Here is a 20,343-nt window from a genome sequence, read left to right as displayed (position 1 = left end):
GCTCAATAATTCTCAAGTTATAAGCAAGATAAGAAGAGTACATGGAAGAAGTAAATCTGAAGGAAAGAAGACAGGTGGTAGATGGAAAATTTCTTGGTGCTTTAGTTGCTAGGGCATGCCTGAGTGGAACTGTCCTACAGCCTCCTTTGGATGTCTCATCAGCTCAGGAGCAGAGAAAAGTGGGACAGTTAGGTGACTTCACAGATCGGCTGTGAATAATTGTGAGTGAACATCACAGTTGCCACAGTTGGTATGGCTCTCTCTTTTCCAAAGAAACAAAACACAGAGCAATGCCCTGAGAGAGAACACACACTCTCCAGGACAACTTTCAAGGCCTGGTGGAAATGCTTGGGGGATGCCCATGAAACTGCAGTCTATTATATAGGTATTCTATGATTGCAGACAATCGATTTTCAAGGAATTCAGTCAATAATAAATGATATGCTTAAATATATTAATTCTACATTATGAACTGACAACCTGAGAGAATGAAATGTACAGCTATTATGCCAGGCAAAGGACAGAATTTGGGCGTAAGTGTAGGGGGACTGACCTGTATCTTGATGAAATAGTCTACTACTAATCTCCAGAAGTGTCACTAGTAAGTATTTAATACATTCAATTTAAATGAGGCCTGACTTGGATGTTCATCTTTTTTAAATCTGTTTGACTGGTTTACCTGATTCAAATCAAGACGTTCTGGAATTAAATTTCTATATGGGCAAGATTCAGAAAAACATCCAACTTGACACTGAGTGAATCAAAACTTTTTTAGGGTAATTTTGTTTCTCTAATCTCAAGGTTCATGATTCACCTGACAGCTAGAATGATAACTGAAGTTAATAAATGGAAGGTTTGTGGTATGAAAAATATTATCACATAACTGAGAAACAAAATTGGTAATTTATTTAAAACTTTGACTTTATCTACTCAAAAGTAGAAATATTTCTATTACTTTTCTGAATAAGGTAGGGTTAAGAGTACCTACCACCATGTCTCAATAGAGAAATTACTCAAGACATGTCAGATTTAAATTGCAGTGGAATACAAAGGAGTTCTTGACAGGGTCTAACGGGAGTTTCAGATTTTGTGTTTCACAGTCCTGGCCTGTGACAATTAATCCCGTTGAAGTCAACATTTGGAGAGTATTCCCTTTCTGTCTCCCAGTCTCGATCCCAGGCCTAGGCCCCAGGAAAAGCAAGCCAGCAATACGCCATGGGTAAAGGAAATTAAGCATTATGTCTTTGGTGTCTGCCTAGGAAATAAATTAAACAGGTCAAGGTAAAAGAGCACAAGGTCTCAAGAATAGGTAGCTCGTAATTTCCTTCTTAATTTAAGCCATCCTATATGTTAAATTGTAGAGATGCAACAAACACACGTTATCAATGACACATTTGTAGTTAGCACATAAACAAATGATGATTCAACTTCATTTCCCAAACCTTAGATTCAGTCAACCCAAAGACTGTTTTCACTTGCAATTTTCACATTAGTACATTCCCAAAGCATTACTAGCTTAACATAAACAAACAAAAGGCTTCTGGGCCCAATTAGGGAAGGGAAATGGACTAAATTTTTACGTACATCATAGTGCTAGAAAAGTCATGGAGAACTTCACATTGATGGAACCTAATACACTGACAGTAGTAACGTCATGAGATGTTTGGTCAAGAGACCAAAAAGTTAACACACTGGAAACGTGACAAGCTAGGAAGCCAACGGGAGGATAACTAATCACATGTTTAAAGAACCCATTGGATGATTAGCATCTTGTTGCTATACATTACTTCCAGGCAGCAGATCTTCTTACATCTTAAGGAACCAGAACATTTTATTTTTATTTTTTAAAATACAGCATATTTTGCAAATTGATGATGCATATTTATGTTTGTCAACTTTTGGGTCTCTCAACTATCTATATGCCTATGAAGTTTATGGACTCTCTCATTTGTAAGAAATAAAGATATTGACTGGATGTCAATATGTATGATAGCCCTCACTAAAATAAAAGTTTTAGACTCACCATGTAGTAAATGATAGAGTTTGCATATGGTCATATAATAAAATCAATCAGAGAGGGAAAGATGCCTTCAGTGATGTGCCTATTGTAGCTGAATAATGAAATACAAAATATATTTGAGGTTGATTACAATATTAAAGTAAATTTAGATATGAAAATATCTTCATAAATATTTAAATAGGACTTAGTACTAAAGAAAACATCTATGATATCTAGGATAAAAGACAAATACAGGAAAATTCTGACGTTTCAAACATTGAATTATACCACACAAGTGCAGAAACTATCAGGATTTGCTTTTCAAACTAGGTTGTCTTTGGAGTATCAATAGTTGAGCTTTTAAAACAATATTAACTAATATCAGACAGTTGAAGAAAGAGAGAATTGGTGTGGCTGCAGTAAGGGTACTGCTATTTACCAACCTTGTTCTCTTCACAAATACCCTGAACACCTACTATTCACCCAACCTCCCCCCACTCGGGCAGGTCCTGGTCACTGTGCTGCCTCCCGCACATGCCCAGTGAGGGACAAGGGCAGATGATGAGGACGAGTGCTCCCCAGGGATATTTTCAAATACTAAAAAGGGCGCAGTGTACTTTGTCAGAATACAGCAGAAAGTGTTCACATTACCTTCTCTTATCTTTTTCTTTTTTGTCTTTTCATCACTTTCCCCCCAAAAGCATTGGTAGACTAATATTTTTTTGCCCTATGTTAAAATGTATGATACTAGACTTTTTCGTTTAAAATGAGAGTTTTCATATCATTTCCCCCTGCCAGTATTTCGCTTGAGGACCTACACTCTTTCCTTTTTCCATCTCGGGCCAGTACAGCATGCCAAATATCCCGAGGAGAAAAGTTGGAAACAGGTTAGGGACTAGGGACAGGGATGGGGCTGGGTTGCTTTGTGGTCAAAGGTGGAAGGAGAAGGAGGGAGGGAGCGAGCACAGGTGTAGCTCCACCACGGGGCTGCGGAGCAGATCTGGGATTGTGGGAACCAATGCTGCTCCACATTATGGTACTTCTCCCTTGGCTTGAAAGATTAACCCACTATCTCTCTACTCACTCAGAGGGAAGAACAAGGCTGCGATCTTGTCAACTCTGTATGATTGTTCCTAATCGGTAACGCGTGCATTGGAAATAAGCTAATTAAATTTAGAAAGTTTTATTGTCATCTTTCAAACAGAAGTAGCTTCAGTAGCTCGTCTGGCAGATTACTTGACTTATACCTTTCTCTCTGCCAGTCCTAACACTTCTGCTTTATTCAAAAAATGGCCAATTTATAAAACCAAACAGAACCACCTCCAAGTCGTAGCTTACTTGAAGTTTGGGTGATCAAACTAATATACGACTGGCTGAATTTTTCATTAAATTTTCGCATAAACAGAGTCACTACAACTGAGGAATTTGAACACATTTTCAGTAGCGGGGCCGTGTCATGCCATTTCATTGCCCTGGCCACTTAAATATACCTTTGACGGGATTTGTGAATTTGGCTTCCAGATTAACTTGAAAGATCTGAAGACAAGCACACGCATAAACACACGAATGATCCAATAAACAGGCAACAAAAAAGTCCTACTGAACTAGGCAAAAGCATTATTTCTTCCTTGTTGAAGGTATCAGCATATGTTCCATCTTATGTTGCACAAGTGTACTCATTAAATATTATGAAATGTACAGCAGGCCGGGAAGCTCTAACTAGCTAGTCAAAGTCACTCATACCTGTGTGTTCGTATTTATGTCGCAGAAGGGAACTGCTTTTCTGGAATGTCTTGTCACATAAGTCACATGCATACATGCCACTCTCTGTCTTCTTGATCTTCTTTCGAGACAGACAGGAGTCGGAGTCTGTCATGTCATCTAGGCCTGACATGTAGTCTTGTGCTCCATCAAGCAATTCTCCCTGTGATATAATCACATAGTTCAACACAGTCTCTTCTCTTTGTGTTTATACCAAACAACTTCACGTAGGCTGACATTTGGAGAACCTCAAAAGTGCTGGCTATTAATCGATCTCGTTTGTTTGTTTGTTTGTTTGTTTTAAACCTATTACTTTCCACGAATAATGGATGAGGTCTCACATTTCCACAAAAATATAAACCCTCTCTGCCCTACATGGTACAGCTCATTGTTTTTCAAGGGTAGAACACAGTCAACTCTGAAGGTGAGAAAAACATAACATTTTCTAAAATCCTTAGTTTTCTTTATATTGGGAAATATCCATGAGTGAACATTACACATCAGAATTTGTGTGTTTTCCAGCGTGGTTAACTTTAGAAATGATCTGTAGCTGTAGAAACCCCATTTTAATTGAATTTTATATTTAGGTACAAAATGTTATTATTATGCAATCTATTTAAATGTATGTCTACCAACTAAAGGCCTCAAGCTATATTTTTATATTTAATTTTCTAATTTGAAATAGGGAATATTAATAACACTTTTTATCAATGTTCTATCTATGTTAAAACAGCCTTCAGCATTGAGCAATAATGAATGTGGATCAGTAAATTATTAAATTTCTTGATATTTATTTTGTCTTGATCCAAAGGAGTGCAAACTTGCATGATAACATACATTTCCATTTGCTAGCTCACAGTTCAGTTTTCTTAGACTACGTTTGCACTAATTAATATTAGAGGAGATTAAATAGGCTTAAATACATTTACAGAGAGGGCAGATGCACTGGAAATTGGAATCCTGGAACAGCTGTTACAAAGGTACACTGCTCCTTGTGCTCCTATTTTCCAAATAGGGATTATAATCCGTGTTGTTAAAACATACCTGCTTTTGTATTCGAAAACCATAAATTACTTACTGGTCCGAAAACTACGTAAGAAGTCAAGTGGCATGCACAAAATATTTTCTAAAATACTCTTCAAAATACACGATTTTCTATAAGACCAAGTACATGTCAAATTTGTACATGTAATGATTGCAAATTGTGAACATCTATACAAGTATGTGACTGTTGTAAATGGTAACTTTTAGCGTCTACGTAAACCCTGTCCAATATTGCTATCGATGTGTGATTCTAAAAACGTACAGATCAATCTAAATAAACCTCCAAAACAGGTATTAAAGTCTTCCTCTTTTTTAGGGCACATGTGCTTCCACAGAGCAGTGTTCCACTGATTCTCCACTTATTTGGCTAGCCCACTCAGTTTGAGGTTCAAGTGAAAACAAACTGCCATGTCTGCTGAAAACACGGCACTTGGTTTTCTCACTCAGATTTTTTTCCCCCTACGTGTGCGTACACGCTATAATATAGTTTTCATCTCCTCTGTTCGGAGCAAAAGGATAGGTATCATTACCTGAAATCCTTGTTTCCGCTGGTACTTTCTCCTTTGCTGCATGTCAGCAAAAGTAGCCGCCCCAGTTGGGTAGGTATAGGCCATATGTGGTAGGAAGCTCATCTGATCCAGTCCTGGGTATGGTCGTAGCCCAGGGATGCTGGTCTGCACTGGTGGCATGAAAGTGGCAGGGGGAAATGCGCTTTGTGGAGGAAGAGCTGTGTATAAAGTTTTGGCACTAAAGGGGTTCATGCCGAACACTGGGTTAGTGCTTTTGTTGTCCAGATTATTTGAGTTTGAAAACTCCTTCTTGATAAAAGTCAAGTTTAGAGGCTCATCTGAGTTTTCAGATGATGAAGAAACACTGTTATGGTCTAAATTTATGCTGTTAGCTTTCGTTTTGTTCTTCGTGGCTATAATACTTTTGGGTTCTTTCATCTGTTTTGGTAATGACAAGTCCAAAGGCTCAGCCTGCAGCTCCTCAGAAGAGAAGCTGTTTGGAGTGTAAGAACTACTGTGGGAGTTTTTAGAAGATGTGGAGGAAAGATTTAAGGGAGAGGGAGTATTACTCCTTGAGTGGTCCAATTTTTCAACTGGTTTAATATTGGTGAAATGGGAAGGTTTGGTTAGCCTGAGAGGAGGATCACAATTTGTCACACTGTTGTGGAGTTCTGCTATGGATGGCGATGTTATGGAGTCCATAGGCTTTACGGGAGACCTGGGTAATAAAGAGTCTTTTGTGGGAGGGTTACTGTTGGGAGCTAGCGGCTTGGAGTTCCTTTCCAGTGATGGTGACCTGGAATTCGAATACTGGTAGACTTTTCGTTGCTCAAACCATTCCTTCACAAATTCCTGAGGAAGGCCCACAGCAATGGAAATTTTCAGCAGTTCATCAGAATTGGGCTCCATGTTCATAGCATAATACGCTTTCAGTACAGACATGTGGTCCTTATATGGGTTGATGGGGCTTGTCATTCCTTTCTCAGAAAGTACAGATGACAAGAGGAGGGCTTTATTATCAACAAAAACTCCGGCTTTGTTGGGGACTATGTTGTCATGAGGTTGCAGGACTGCCTTGATCTCTTCATTCATCTTACAAAGGTAACGTTCATGCTGATGCAAGGGAATGGGGCCGGGAAAACTTTCTTTACAGAACTGGCATGAAAATGGAGTGGATATGTTGTGGTTCTCAATCATTTTATCATCAGTGACCAAATCTATTAAAGTACGTAGCTTCTCTTTCTTTATATTACTGATCTGTCTCCTTGAGTCAGTAGTCAAGCTCTGGAGGCAAGCTTTGGCTTCATTGACTTTTTCTAATGTATAGTCAATAATACTTTTAGTGGCACCATTATGACTCACTACTGGAAGACCTACGGGTGGAATATTAGGAGAAGTGACTCCTTGTTCCTCAGGTTGAGAGCATGGATCCTTCATGTGATAACCTTTCAACTTCGAAATTTCTTCAGCCTTGCAGTCCATTTTTTGCCTGGAAACCGTATTGTCCACAATCTGTAGAACCTTTTGAACCTCGCTTAGGTTACTATTCATTGCGGGGAATCCGAGTAAAGGGGTTTCCATCCCTACACCTAAGTGCTGCATTGGACTCTGGGCAGACGGATGGACTCCCAAAGGGCTGGTGGCTCCAAGTGCACCATTCATAAAGGGACTAGTGCCACTAAACCCGTGTGTGGCCATGAGAACTTTATAGTCATTGAAGTCTAGTGGTTCTGTTTTAATTTTAAGTAAGCCTGTCTGTTCAGACATACTAAGTGGTTTTCCATTCTCCAATTTGTTTCGTAACTGGGTAATAGCTGAATTAGTAGGAGAAGAAGAAACAGAATTAGGGGAAGAACCCGTCTTGATATTGTTTCTCATTCGGCCATTTACAGAGATTAAACCAATACATTTCTTGCTGCTGATGTGTGAACTGTAGGAACCAGAATGGGAGAAACGTTTCTTGCAGTTTGGGCACTCGTACGGTTTTTCACCTAAAATGATAATCAAAATTAACATTACACTTCTTTGATTGGGTAACAATGACGATTGTCTGCCAACACAAGAATCTGTGAAACCAAATGGAAGGAACAGAATGGGGTACCTCTACATTCTAGGTGCTTAGCTTAGAATTATGTGGCCGTAACTGTTTCTGGGTTTTATCTACCCTGGGAGAACATAATTCAAGATGTTAGCAGTGGAAGGTGAGGGCTATCTATGCCTTTTTCAGCCAAGATCCCAAATCTTGTCTTGCCATCGGCAGCCTCCTATTTAAACAGAGTGTCAGATTAATGTGTGGTCAATAGCACAATAAAGATGTCACAGTATTTAAAGGGAAGTGTAGCCATGGCTTTAATCAACTCTGTAGAGATTCCATTGATTCTACCAATCCAACTAGTCCTTTGAATAGCATCCAATTTGGTAATAAAATGCTTGGCAGAGCTATCAAAATAGTTATAAAGAAGAAATCTCAGTGGTAGGATGCTGTTCTGTAATATACAGCTCCCAGGAATCAAGGAACATTTATCATACAAAAGCTCTCATCCAAAATTCTTCAACTTTTTCTTTCATGGTTAGGTATCGAAAATGAATACCCTTCCAAATTTGCCAGCTGAGTTTCTTCAGGTCAGAAATACTTAATCTGTAGAAGAGTGGCTGAAAGGACGAGAAGAAGCCTCTAGATTTTGTAACAAATCAAAGCATTTGCAATTTTTAGGAAGTCTAAGCATTCCTCTTTGATTTGTAAGATCACGCTATTGGTGGTACCATCAGTCTCAGGAAGGCAGAGCAGGCCCGCACAGTTTATGAAATAAAAGCATAGTTCCAAAAAGCTACAAACAGGATTGTGTAAATTTCAAACAATCTTTTAAAACTCTCCTAATGGCACAAAATGCAAATGTGAGCACCAGCACCTCTGCTACTCACCACTGTGAATTCGCAGGTGTTCTTTCAGATGGTGTTTATATTTGAAAGCCTTGCCGCACTCTGTGCATTTGAACTTGCGATTACCTGCTCCTTGGGTCAGCATTTGGTGCTATAAAAGGAGAAAGACTGACATCAGTTTTGTGCAGGAGGAACAAAGGAAATTTGTTACAAATATTTTTAAAAGGCCTCTATTTTTCAGACAGGCCAAAAGGTTTGAGTGCATGTTTATTTATTTGCCCAGTCTTTCAGAGTTGCAATAAAAGTGATAATGTTGGCAATAAAATTGGAACAAATAAAAAAAAAAGGGGCTTTCACATGCGCATCCAACACTTGCTTTAGAATTATCTCTGTAGTCTCTTTTCCGAAATGTTTCTTTGAGCCTTTGGAGATGAGAAAGTATAATTGTAAAGATGTTTGTGGTTCTCTGTGTTTATGGCACATTTTAAAATCTGAAGATTCCCTGTTGGGATGTAACCGTTTTGTCAAGGAAATAAATAAATATTATCCTGAAAATTCTAAACAGCCTCCCCCAAAACTCCCCATGCAAAGAACTAATTTTATCAAATTTTCTGTATCAGGGTAAAAGTGTATCTCATACTGAAGCAATATCAATTTTAAAGAAGAAAAAAAAAGCACACATACACAAACAAAAAAATTCTTGACTATAAATATTTCATTACATGATAAGCATGTTTAAATATCCCATTCACTGTGCTAGCAGCAAATGTAAACCCTGTTTTTCCTGATGTGCTGCATATCAGATTTGATTCATTATCAAATGTAAGAGACAACATCTTGGGTTATAGCTGCTTGAGCAGTTTTATCACAGGCCAGTAGGAAAGACTTCAACGACTTTTCATTTTCCTTTTTAGTAGTGTGCTAGGGAGTAGGGACAAAAAAGAAGAAAAGTTTGCTGAAAAGACAAGTTAAAAGCAGCAAAGATATAATCAAACACAGCTGACCTTTTTGAACAAGGGAAAAAAAGCTCTGTGACTTAGAATTCTAAAAAAAAAAAAAAAAAAAAAATACAGTCATCCACTCTGGATGCTCAAGGTAGGAGGTCAGCCTTTTTCAAGCAGCAATGACACAAAAGCCTTTTGCAAAAAGACAGCACAGAAACGGTATGACAACTGCTAGGGTGTGCTGAATCTTCCCACATTCCTAGTGAGACAGATGGTGTTACATGGGACACAGGGAGGTTTGTTCAAACAGCAGCAACCTTCAAAGATCAAGCGGAGCCCAGCCCGCCGAGCGCCATTGAGGGACCAGCGCTCATATGTTGCTGAGTTGCATAAACAAACAGCAACAGCTGCTTTGTCTCCCCCCACAGCCCTCAGAGGACTACTATAAACTTTAGTTGTGCCACTGTTAATATGATACAATCATTTTAATTTACTAATTGTAAATGCCATGAGCAAATGAGGGGACTTTTCAACACCAAAGCTACCATTCATAATGCGCCAACACAATCACACTTCTGCATGTGAAATTTAAAGCAGTTATGCTAGATAAATATCTAGGCACTTTTTTTTTCCTAGAGATTTTGTGCATATAAGCAAGGGGAGATAAACTGTTACATAAGTGTAACTATGCAAGCATAGTTTTTGTAACTGAACTTTGAAAAACGTTCAGGTGACAAGCCCAATCAGCTATAAATGGAATGATTTTCATGAGCTGTTCTTTTACAATAGTAAATTCCATAATATAGTATCATCACCATTGCTTGATTGTGTTTGATTATCCTCATTTTCCTTATTCAAAGAAAATAATGCCCACAAGAAAAAAGCAATGTAAGAATTTTATAGAATATCCTGCTTAATAATTTTTAAAACAGATATGGTAGCAAGGCTTATATGGGAGGATTCCAGATCTGTAAGGCCAGTTACTGGGACTTCAGGCACACCATTTCTGTTGCCACTGAAACACATAACATCAATCTGCAGTCAATTCTCCTAGGAGAACAGAGAGAGCAGTTTTGCCACAACATGTAGGGGACCCTGTTGGGACCCACGTAAGGGACGAATCGATCGTATTCCACCACTTTAAGGATTTAAGAGGCCGTGCTTACCTGTTCAAGAGAGAGTTTTTATTTTTAACACAAACAAGTCAACAGAGGCGGAGTGATCTTAACATTTAGCCACAGACAAACGAATCAAAAGGGATCATTTTAAATACACGTCCAATATTTCGGTATTCATCCGTCTATTTTATGTATGTGTGTAATCTGCCTTTTGATTTTTTTAAACACTTCATTAGATTTCATAAACTAGTAGCAGCTTCTAAAAATACTCTAAGTAATTGAAGGTGTTGTGTGACAAACGAAAGAAATGCACACTTCTTTTACTATGACTTAGATCCCATATGAAAAAAATTTTTTCCGAGTAAAAGTAGGTGAAAAATGGAATTAAAATTGCTGAGATGTTTAATAATGTATAATTAAAATGCTACAATTTCATTCACTTTTTGTGGAACATAAAAATGAAACTAAAGTCAAGTTAAAGTGCAAATAAAATTTCTAAATTAGAAATTAACACACTCATTCGATCGTGAACATAAGACTATTAAATCATATTAGAAGAGACCATCAAAAAATCATTTAGACCTCAATTAAAGCTATTACCATTAAAAGATCTGCATCTTCAAAATGCCATGAAAAATTAATAATGATTGCCAATCAAAGCAATATCGTTTCTCTAAGGGGTTATTATAGAAAGAAATCACTTAAAACCAACCCCCCACCTGATCTGTCCCTGGCTTGTGCGTCACCATATGCCGCTCGAGCTGGGTGCGGTAGGCAAACGTGTAGCTGCAAAGAGGGCAGGAAAAGTTCTCTTCATTCTTCTCGTGGCGGTACTTGATGTGCTCCTTCAGTGACGTCAAGCGCTTGTAGCCCCGGTCGCAGTAGGGGCAGGTCAGCAGTTGGGCAAAAGCATCTGGAGTTCCAGGTGGCAGGTCTGTAGCCGAGAGACGAGAGGGAGAGAAGCAGGCCAAAAGGTCAGTAAATCAATGGCAGCTAATGGGCTGCCTGCCCGGGATGGTCTGACAGGAATCCCTGCAATCTGCTCGGCCAGAGCGCCATCGCCGCCCTCGGCCTGGGCGCGCACCGGGCCCCTCGCACACCCGGCGCAGACGTGTCGGAATCAGCTCACACTGCGCTGGGAAGTTAATTAATTACGGGGCGCTTTTGGGGGGAAATTTAAACAGCTGATGAAGGAGGAAATTCTCCTTAGGCGACTGACAGTTCGGAGTAAAAACCTTTGGTCACATGGGACTCGGGGATTCACAGCGTGGGAGAGCTTTTCAGGTGTCAGAAGAAGAAGAAGGGCAGGGTCACTGTTGCTAAACTTTTGCTTTTCTTTTTTTTCTTTTTTTTTTTTTTGTGTTCCTCCAAAGTGAAATATCTCAGAAACCTAGGAATCAATTCCGATATTTTTATCTCTTAGGAATAGGCTCTAATTGTTCTTGTTCTTTATTGGATGTACAAATGACACAAATTTGCTGACAAAAAAAATTTCACAATACCCTAAAATTACAGTTCTAATCTTTGCTCATGAAATTCCATGCCTCTGCAGCTGTTCTTCAAATTTTAAGGTAAACACCCAGGCATGTAGTGCATTTGTAATTGTAACAGCTGCAGAGGTCAGCGTAGTGGCTAAAAATGAATTACAGCCTCACCATTTTCTTCCTGCCCATTGGCCTCTGGCGTGCCGAGGCGAGACAGCTCCTCAGGGGCTTCTGGGTAAATAATGGCCGTGTCACTGCGCTGAAGGTACTCCTCGATGCTGACTGCGTGGCCGTCGCGTTCCTCCAGTTTTCTTTTGGCAAAGTATTCCTCAAAGTCTGATGTGCAATTTGCATTCTTGACTGAAATCACAAAAGGAGAAGAAGCGTCTTTGCAGGGCCTTCTTCGTGGGTAGCCCAAGCCCACGCACATCACGGTTACTACGAAACGTTGACTTGCAAAAAAGACCACACACACCTAATTTATTTGTAAGAAGTGTTGCAGGTGACCGGTTATTGATCGAATAATACGTGCAAAAAAAAAAAAAAAGACACTTTGCTTTAAGTGAAATAGGCACATTTTTTTTCCCCCTCCTTCCTGGAATACTAGTCTGCATAATTCAAAAAGAATGAAAGACATTTTTCAAATTTTTTTAGGGAAAATTAAAAAAAAAAAGAAAACAGAGCTACATTCTAAGACCCATAACATGAGAGATAATATGAACTCAAAGCTACTATAACAGTCTATATAAAACTTCCTCTTCTTTTGAGAAAGGTATATTTAATTTTTTATTGTCCACTAAACTTAAAGTGCTTAACCACAGATACATCCTGTTGCTAAATATAAGCTTTTAACCTTCCACTCTCTGAACATCACAGGTGGCCAGGACTACACAGTCTGACACAGATGTGAAAGGACAGATATTCCTAGAGAGATAATAATGGGACTTTGTTAAAGAGTCATGGGATGTGGCACTTTATCTTTCCTTATCAGTATTTTTTAAAGCTGCCTGAAAATAAAATGAAGCTCACAATCAGAAGTAAAATAAAATGAACAGAGATGCTTAATAAAAGCAAAAGAAACAGCTATTCTGCTGTGTGATTTTGAAGACTTGTAACTTTTGTAATTATGACTCCATTCCCATGAATTGGATAATAGTTGTAAATCAATTGTAGCAACTGTGTCACAAAACTTTGTATATTTGAAACTTCTAGATATGTTTCTGCAATAAATTGTGGCTTAAATACCCTAAATAAAAAGTTTTATGCATAAGCCAGTGTTGGGAGTGTGGCTGGTATGGTAGTATCCACCCTAAGTAGGTGGATGAAAGTCATTTGCTAGTATAATTAGGGGGTGGAGCCCTACTTTCATAGTTTCTGAGAGCAGTTAGGCTTCATTCACCCTATATTCCCCACCTCACCTTCTCTGCAATATAAGATATTAAAGTATTTGCCATACTAATTATCTCTGACAGTTTGTGGCAGGATGATGTTTGAGCTACTCAATGTTTATTTTTATTTCATTTTTATTGTTGCCTCACTGTTACAAACTTGTGGATTATAGATGCAAAGAACAGAAAGTGGGAAGGGCTTGATTTGATAAGCAAAAAACAGATTCATTTTCATCCTGCAGGAAGACATGAGAATGATCAGTATAACTGACATTTTCTCAAAAATAAAAACAATGTTACAAACTCACATGTATATTCCTCAAGGAAGTTGTGTGGTCCTATGAAAGGGGTGGGGTGGAACCTGATGGAGTCTAGAAGATCAGGAAAACTTTAATTGAGAAAGCATGAAGTCAACTAACTTTAGAAGCTGGGGAAGAGCAGCACATACAAGGAGGCTGGAAAGAGCATGCTGCGTATCACTATCTAAAAAGACAGTGCTGAGTGCGGACAGCAAAAGGGAAGCAATATGATGTGAGGGTAGAGAGGCAGGCAGGAACCAGAACATGTGGTGTGTGGTAGCCCTGTTAAGGATTTGAGTTTTATTCTAAGAGAAACAGGAAGCCCCTGAAGGGTATTAAGCAAGGAGATGATTGGATGAAATTATGAATTATCTGCATTTTTATTTTTTTCATTTTTAAAAAAAAACATTTATTTATTTCTTTTGAGAGAGGGAGCGTGCACAAACAGGGGAGGGGCAGAGAGGGACAGAGAGAGAGAGAGAATCCTAAGCGGGGATCCATGCTGACAGTGCAGAGCCAGATGCAGGGCTTGAAGTCACACACTATAAGATCATGAACTGAGCCCAAGTTGGAGGCTTAACCAACTGAGCCACCGAGGCACCCCTTATCTGCATTTTTATTTTTTTTATGTTTTTTAATTTATTTTAGAGAGAGAGAGAGAGAGAGAAAGAGCGAGAAGGCACAGAGGATCTGAAGCAGGTTCTGCACTGACAGCAGAGAGCCTGATGTGGGGCTCAAACTCACAGAACCAGAAGATCGTGACCTAAGCTGAAGTCAGAGGCATAACCCACAAAGCCACCCAGGCTCCTCCTCCCCCCCATCTGCATATTTAAATGACAACTCTAGCTACATAGTACAGTGGGGATTTCAGAAAGAGAAAAGTGGATTCTGGGAAACCAATTTGGAGTCTTGTCATAAAACAGGCAAAGATAAAAGTTAAGGAATTGGTGATGGAGACTATGAGAAGTGGCTAGACTTGAGAGATACTTAAGAAATAAAAACACTAGGCTTGGGGGAAGGATTGGGTGTACTAAGGAGGGAGAGGCTAAGATCTTTCCTTGGGTTCAAGCTTTCCAATTTGATGGATGATAGGTGACAGTCACCAAAGCAGAGAACACCAGAATTCTAAAAACACTTGAAACTATGAACTAAAACCTTGTACCAAATAAAAGAAAACTGGAGAGCATCACACTTTGTAAACTATTAAACTAAGTGCTAACAATCCTGAATAGTATGACCTCTTTTGCACTCCAGGTTCTAACAAGTTGACCAAGAGCAACAGTCTGATTCCAACACCTATATTTCCTTCAAATACAGGTTTGGAATGTGTAATAGTAGATTATGATTTTATATCTCAAAAGTTGTTTAAATCTTTTCTTAGAATCTTAAATATGTATATATTTATTTCTTAAGATGTTATTTGTAAGTAATCTGTACACCCAACATGAGACTTGACCTCACAAGCGCAAGATCAAGAGTTGCATGCTCTACTGACTCAACCAGCCAAGTACCCCCAAGTCTTAAATCTTTGAAAAGAATATGAACATCGATTCAGATCAATTTTCCATGGGTATACTCGTGATACCATAGATGCTTTCCAAATGGTATTTATTGGTAGTGAATGTCATTCAACTTGCACCATTAAGTCTCTAGAAGGTACGAAGAAACGACAACTTGCACAAACTCTTTGTTCGTTGTTTTGGATCATCGAAGTGACTTTACATCTATCAAAAATCACCTTTTGTTTGTAAGGGCAAGAAAAGATAAGGGGGACAAAATGGTGGATCAAAGATGAACCACTTTTGAGCAACTTGACTGATTTGACCAGGGACTGACTTCTTCTTCAGCACTGTGGCAGTAGGAAATAATATAGCAGCTCCTTTCTAAACCCAGACCTATTAGAATGTTGTCAAATGTTTAAGGCATGACTTACTTAAGCTTTTCAAGAACACTGTCCTACTTGACAATCGTTAGTGAAGCCTAGTAAACATGGATGGATGGACATTTTAACATCCTAGTTTTATCTTGATATTTCAGCAACTATTGGAATTATCTGGCTATCTTTTCATGAATTTTCATTTGCATATGAATGTTTCCATCAGAAATGTAACCAAATGCAAATGCAATCGGATTTGCATTAATAGCCTTTTGGCTTAAACAGGAGGAAAATTCAGATTTTTCTGGATAGGCAAACTAAACTGCATCTAGAAGCACTACTAGTGTTTGGAGAGGCAATTCACTTGTTAGATCAAATTTGGGTATGCTAGGTTTCAATGTCACATGTGATTGGGACAAAGACATCAAATCATATTCTCTCTTTAAGGATCATCTTTGATCATCTTTGTATCCTGAGCTTTGAGCATATTGCCTAGAAATTAGTAGGCTCTCAAGAATCATTTATGGAATGAATGTGGAATAAATTACGTGCTTAACATTAGTCTTGGTGTAAAAGTCTTCTAATAAAAGGAAGCATAAGATAAGACACCCACAGTTGAGCTAGGAATTCAGACCTGCTATTCAGGCAATTGTAGAACAATCATGGAATAAACTGTTTAGTGATGACCATAAATATTTGCAAGAATTCAAAAGGGTTCAGTTGAGTATTCAAAAAGAATTTAATGAAGAAGATAGCACTCAATCATTTAAATCTATGTGCTCCATCAAGATTTTCTTCATGCGGTATAGGTATGCTATTACCTATATATGTCATGTATCTAGAGTCACTTAAGTGGTCTAGATTCTAGACTTCCATGAACTAGTCTAGGTCTAACCAACACAGGTATAATGTGGCTTTCCCTTGGTGTTGCTATGGGTACTTGTAACATATGGTTTTCCCGCTCAGTACCACAACATTTTCCTTTGCCTGGCATCGGCTCCCCATATTCTCTACTGTCAAACTTTATGGTACCCAAGGGAGCTGCCATGTTAGTGCATGATTCTGCTCCCCTAGTTACAATGGCTTAATCTGCACCTAAAATGAACTTATTTTAGTTCTCCATTCTCCAGGCCAAACTGTTGATTGGTTCAGGGGTAGCCAATGGATCCAACTGAGTCAGTAGATCATTTCCTTATGATTTTAGGACTTTGTTCCAAAGAGAGAATCAAGAGAATTTATTTCCCTCAAGTAACTGCCGCTATAAGATGTAGAACAAAGGAATCGATATATCTCATTGTAAGGTAAGAAGATTTATGAAGAAAGAGACTGAAGCAGGTATACAAAGAAAAGCAAAGACAAGATGGCAAGTCCTGATAGTACATTTCTAGCTATATTTGCTCCTGAGGCCAAGCTGCACCTGTGTCCTTCCAGTGGCTCTGTTGTCAATCCTCTTTAGATTCTGTGAGTTGAAAAACTCCCCTTTCTACTTTAGACTATGTGTGTTTCAGTCTCTAAGATCCAAAATCACCCCACTTGTTATATTTGAACAAACAATGGGATTAATTTTTGGTTACTTTCAAACTTGTTGAGAAGGATAAAGTTTTGGTTGTATACAGAAGTTTACATTTTTGGTTTTTACAAAGATTTTGTAATACTGTATAGTGGACATAGGAATGAGGTAGAAAATTCACTAGAAAGTTACAGAATTCCCCACTGCATTTTCTATTGTAAAATCAGCTTCCTTTTCCTTTTTTTTTTTTCTTTCTGTAATCCTCTTTACTCCTTGGTCTCCTTGGAAGAACTGCCAAAACACACTGACAAAGGATATTTGCATGATATTTATGATCAAACCATAACAAAAATTCACAAGAAACCTCAAGTGATTTCTTCCCATACCTTCTCCAGAGATTTTGCATTTAGTCCTAAAATTTATCCTAATGTCTTGCAAATATTTCAACCTCCCCTAAGGTCAGGTAAACTTTTCTCTATCCAAAAAAAACCAAAAACCAAAACAATGCATTAATTAAAAATGTTTCTTCATCACCACGTGTATTTTAGTATTGTTAGGATGAATTTCTAGGTCACTTCAAGTTAGAAAAGCCTCACATTTCTAGTCAGTATGTTGTTCACCCTTACAAATGTTGCTTTTAAAAAAATATTTTTCATTTTATTTATTTTAGAGGGAGAGAGAGAATGTGCGAGTGGGGGAGAGGGACAGAGGGCGGGGGGGGGGAGAGAGAGAGAGAGAGAGAGAGAGAGAGAGAGAATCCCAAGCAAGCTCCACACTTAGAGCAGAGTCTGACACTGGGCTCGATCCCACGACCCTGGGATCATGACCTGAGCCAAAATCAAGAGTAGGACACTTAACCGACTGAGCCACCCAGGTGCCCCACTAATATTGCTTATTAATGATACTTGCATAAATACTTTTATGTCTATCTTAGATATTGATATTTTTAGATAATGATAAATATAAATATGGATTGACTTTTAAAGTTATTCCTTAAAAAATCAAGTGATGTTGACAGAACTCTAAATAAAAGAGATATATTGGTCTTCAAATCAGTCACCTCCCATAATCGAGTTTTTAGGACACTTTCTCAACGATACTTAAAAGCGAGGTTTGCTTAGTGTTTACAAATAGTTAAATCATAAATAGTTATTCCTTCTCTTTTACTGTTTCCCTCTTTACTTCCATCCTTTTGCCATTTATTTTCTTTATTTGTAATGAGCATGTGTTCATGTACTCTATTATAACTGATCTAGTACCCCACATGTTTTCAATTTTCATTAAAAAACTGAAGAAATATGTTTGAATATTATGCTAAGCCATTTTAATGAACATAAAATGAATAAGTAATTCCTTTGGAAAAGAAAACGTCTTGGAGGGTCGAGAAAAGCTGAAGTAAATACATGTAAGAAACCGAGTAGAATCAGTCATCCATCCCATTGTTTAATAACTGTTTATTGAGTCCCTACTAATGCCAGAGAGTGGGCTTTGGGATGAGGATCCAATGGTGTTGATTGATAATTGCTTTCCTGCTTCTGTGATTCTCATATTTAGAGATATGTACATGAAATGCTTGTGGTTCTGCAATATACACACATATAAACACATAAACATGTAACAGAGGATTGTGTGTGTGTGTGTGTATACTTCTCAGCAAAATGTAGAAATTATGTACATATCATATAATCTGATATTTACTCACTTCATATGTCAAGGTAAAGGGACCTGAAGAAACAATCACAAATCTAGGTAACTGTGTTCATCATCTCTTAGAAAAATAGTCTCTTTACTAACATTTTAGAGGATAAGAAAACATGGAAAATTATTTTAAATTTAGTCTTCTCTATTGAATTTTTAAAGAAGCTCATACTCCGCATTCGTTGAGGTATATAAATTCTCATGGCTACCTTGTTTAAAGTTGACTAATTAATGAACATAAGCATTTTACCATTAAAAATGCCTGCGTGCCTTTCTGTAGAAGGCTTCCAAAATACATATTGGCACCAGATATCTAAAAACAGCTGTGAGGGAAGAGGACGATCTTTTTCTCATCACACTGCTACATGGCAGGCAGCCCCACAGAGCCTCGACTGCTACAGAGGTGAGCGCAGAGACAGAGAAGGCTCCTTAAGAGCGACGAAGTTTTCTTTTCTTCTTGGGAATTAGCACAGCGCCTGGGTCCATCTCTCCGCGCCTCAATGGGAGCTCCCCAAGTGTAAGAACTTTAGGAGAGAGTGGCAGAAGGAATGGGGGGGGGGGGGAATGAGATCTCTGCAGGATCAAATATCTCCCTAAACAGCAGGAAGCAGCCCAGTCAGGGACACAGTCTAATTTCAAAGTGAGGTTTTATATTAAGGGATTGTGAACATCAAGATTTAGAGACTACTAACCTTGAGACAGTTTTGATTGCTATGTATTGGTACAGAATCCATGACTTTAAAGGAAAAAAAAAATCTCAAGTAAGTTCAAGTGTATTGACTTTTCACATTACTGTGTAATCTAAAATTTTGGACTTGGTATATTACTGAAAAGATTCTTAGACTGTGTTATGATATGTTAGAGGGGTTTGTAAAGTAAGGTGTCTTGCCCAACAAATCCGCATTCTTTTTATATGCTTTTTGTAGAGACACACAACAACTGAGGGTGTTCTAGGACACTGGTTTTCACAATGTGGTCTCCAGGCCAGCAGCATCGGCATTACCTGGGAGCTTGTTCAAAACAGAATCAGCAGTCTGTGTTTTGACAAGCCCTTCAGGGGGTTCTGATGCACGCCCAGTTTAAGAATCATTGCCCTGGGAATTCAATTATCTGCATCACCCAGGTAAAGAAGGTATTCAGTAACATGGTTTTGGGAAGTAGCTCAGAATTAGTCCCATATCATGTGACCTTCCTGAGGATCTCTACCTGAGTTCATAACCTCTTTCTGCACTTACTAAACATCATCTTCATATCTCAATCGCTGACCTTATCACATTACATTGTAACCCTTCGTTGACCTGCGGGCAGATTGCGTTTTATTCAACTTTGTACCACGAGTGCCTGGTACATTGCCTGGCTGGCACACAGCTAATGCTCAATAACTGAACGATTGGACCAGGTTCACGGTCCCTGAGCAACCCATTTTGGCTCAGCAACTTGTGATTTTTAATCTCAGTATCTTCATCTGTGAAATGAGCTGGTATATGCTTTCTGGGGTGTCCTTGAAGTTTCAGAATTCCATACTTTCAATTAATTAATTGCCCTATCAATTTGCTTTTTTATTCACTGGCTAGGCCTAAAGAGGTTCATCTTTTCAATTAAAAACTCAAAGCAACATAGCTTTCTGATGAAGGCAACATATACACAGATTAAGATTTTGGAGGTGACTAGAAACCATTGACAACTTCACAAGGAAAACAGTGCTTATTAAATGTTTGTGGAATGAATGAAGGAGTCACTCAAGAAGCTTGGGCTATCAGTTATTTCTTGTGGGAACCCTTGCTGTGAAGTGGAGATAGCTGCTGCTAATCGCAAACAAAGCTAATAAAACCA

The 20,343-nt window shown here is 38.5% G+C and overlaps 1 protein-coding gene across 5 annotated transcripts in view; it reads right to left on the bottom strand.

Annotated features, from left to right (window-relative positions):
- ZEB2 (zinc finger E-box binding homeobox 2) overlaps nt 1-20,343 on the bottom strand; it is a 130,180-nt gene that overhangs the window by 4,077 nt on the left and 105,760 nt on the right. For all 5 annotated transcript variants that reach the window (XM_047872658.1, XM_047872654.1, XM_047872655.1 and 2 more), the window contains exons 5-9: nt 11,911-12,099; nt 10,975-11,189; nt 8,236-8,344; nt 5,335-7,304; nt 3,743-3,923 (exon numbers count right to left, since the gene is read on the bottom strand). In XM_047872658.1, coding sequence (XP_047728614.1) covers nt 3,743-3,923; nt 5,335-7,304; nt 8,236-8,344; nt 10,975-11,189; nt 11,911-12,099 — 2,664 coding nt within the window. The remainder of the gene's footprint in view (nt 1-3,742; nt 3,924-5,334; nt 7,305-8,235; nt 8,345-10,974; nt 11,190-11,910; nt 12,100-20,343) is intronic.

This window comes from Prionailurus viverrinus, chromosome C1 (genome assembly GCF_022837055.1).
Source record: "Prionailurus viverrinus isolate Anna chromosome C1, UM_Priviv_1.0, whole genome shotgun sequence".
NCBI classification, from domain to species: Eukaryota; Metazoa; Chordata; class Mammalia; order Carnivora; family Felidae; genus Prionailurus; species Prionailurus viverrinus.
This window is presented reverse-complemented; position numbering and strand designations above follow the sequence as displayed.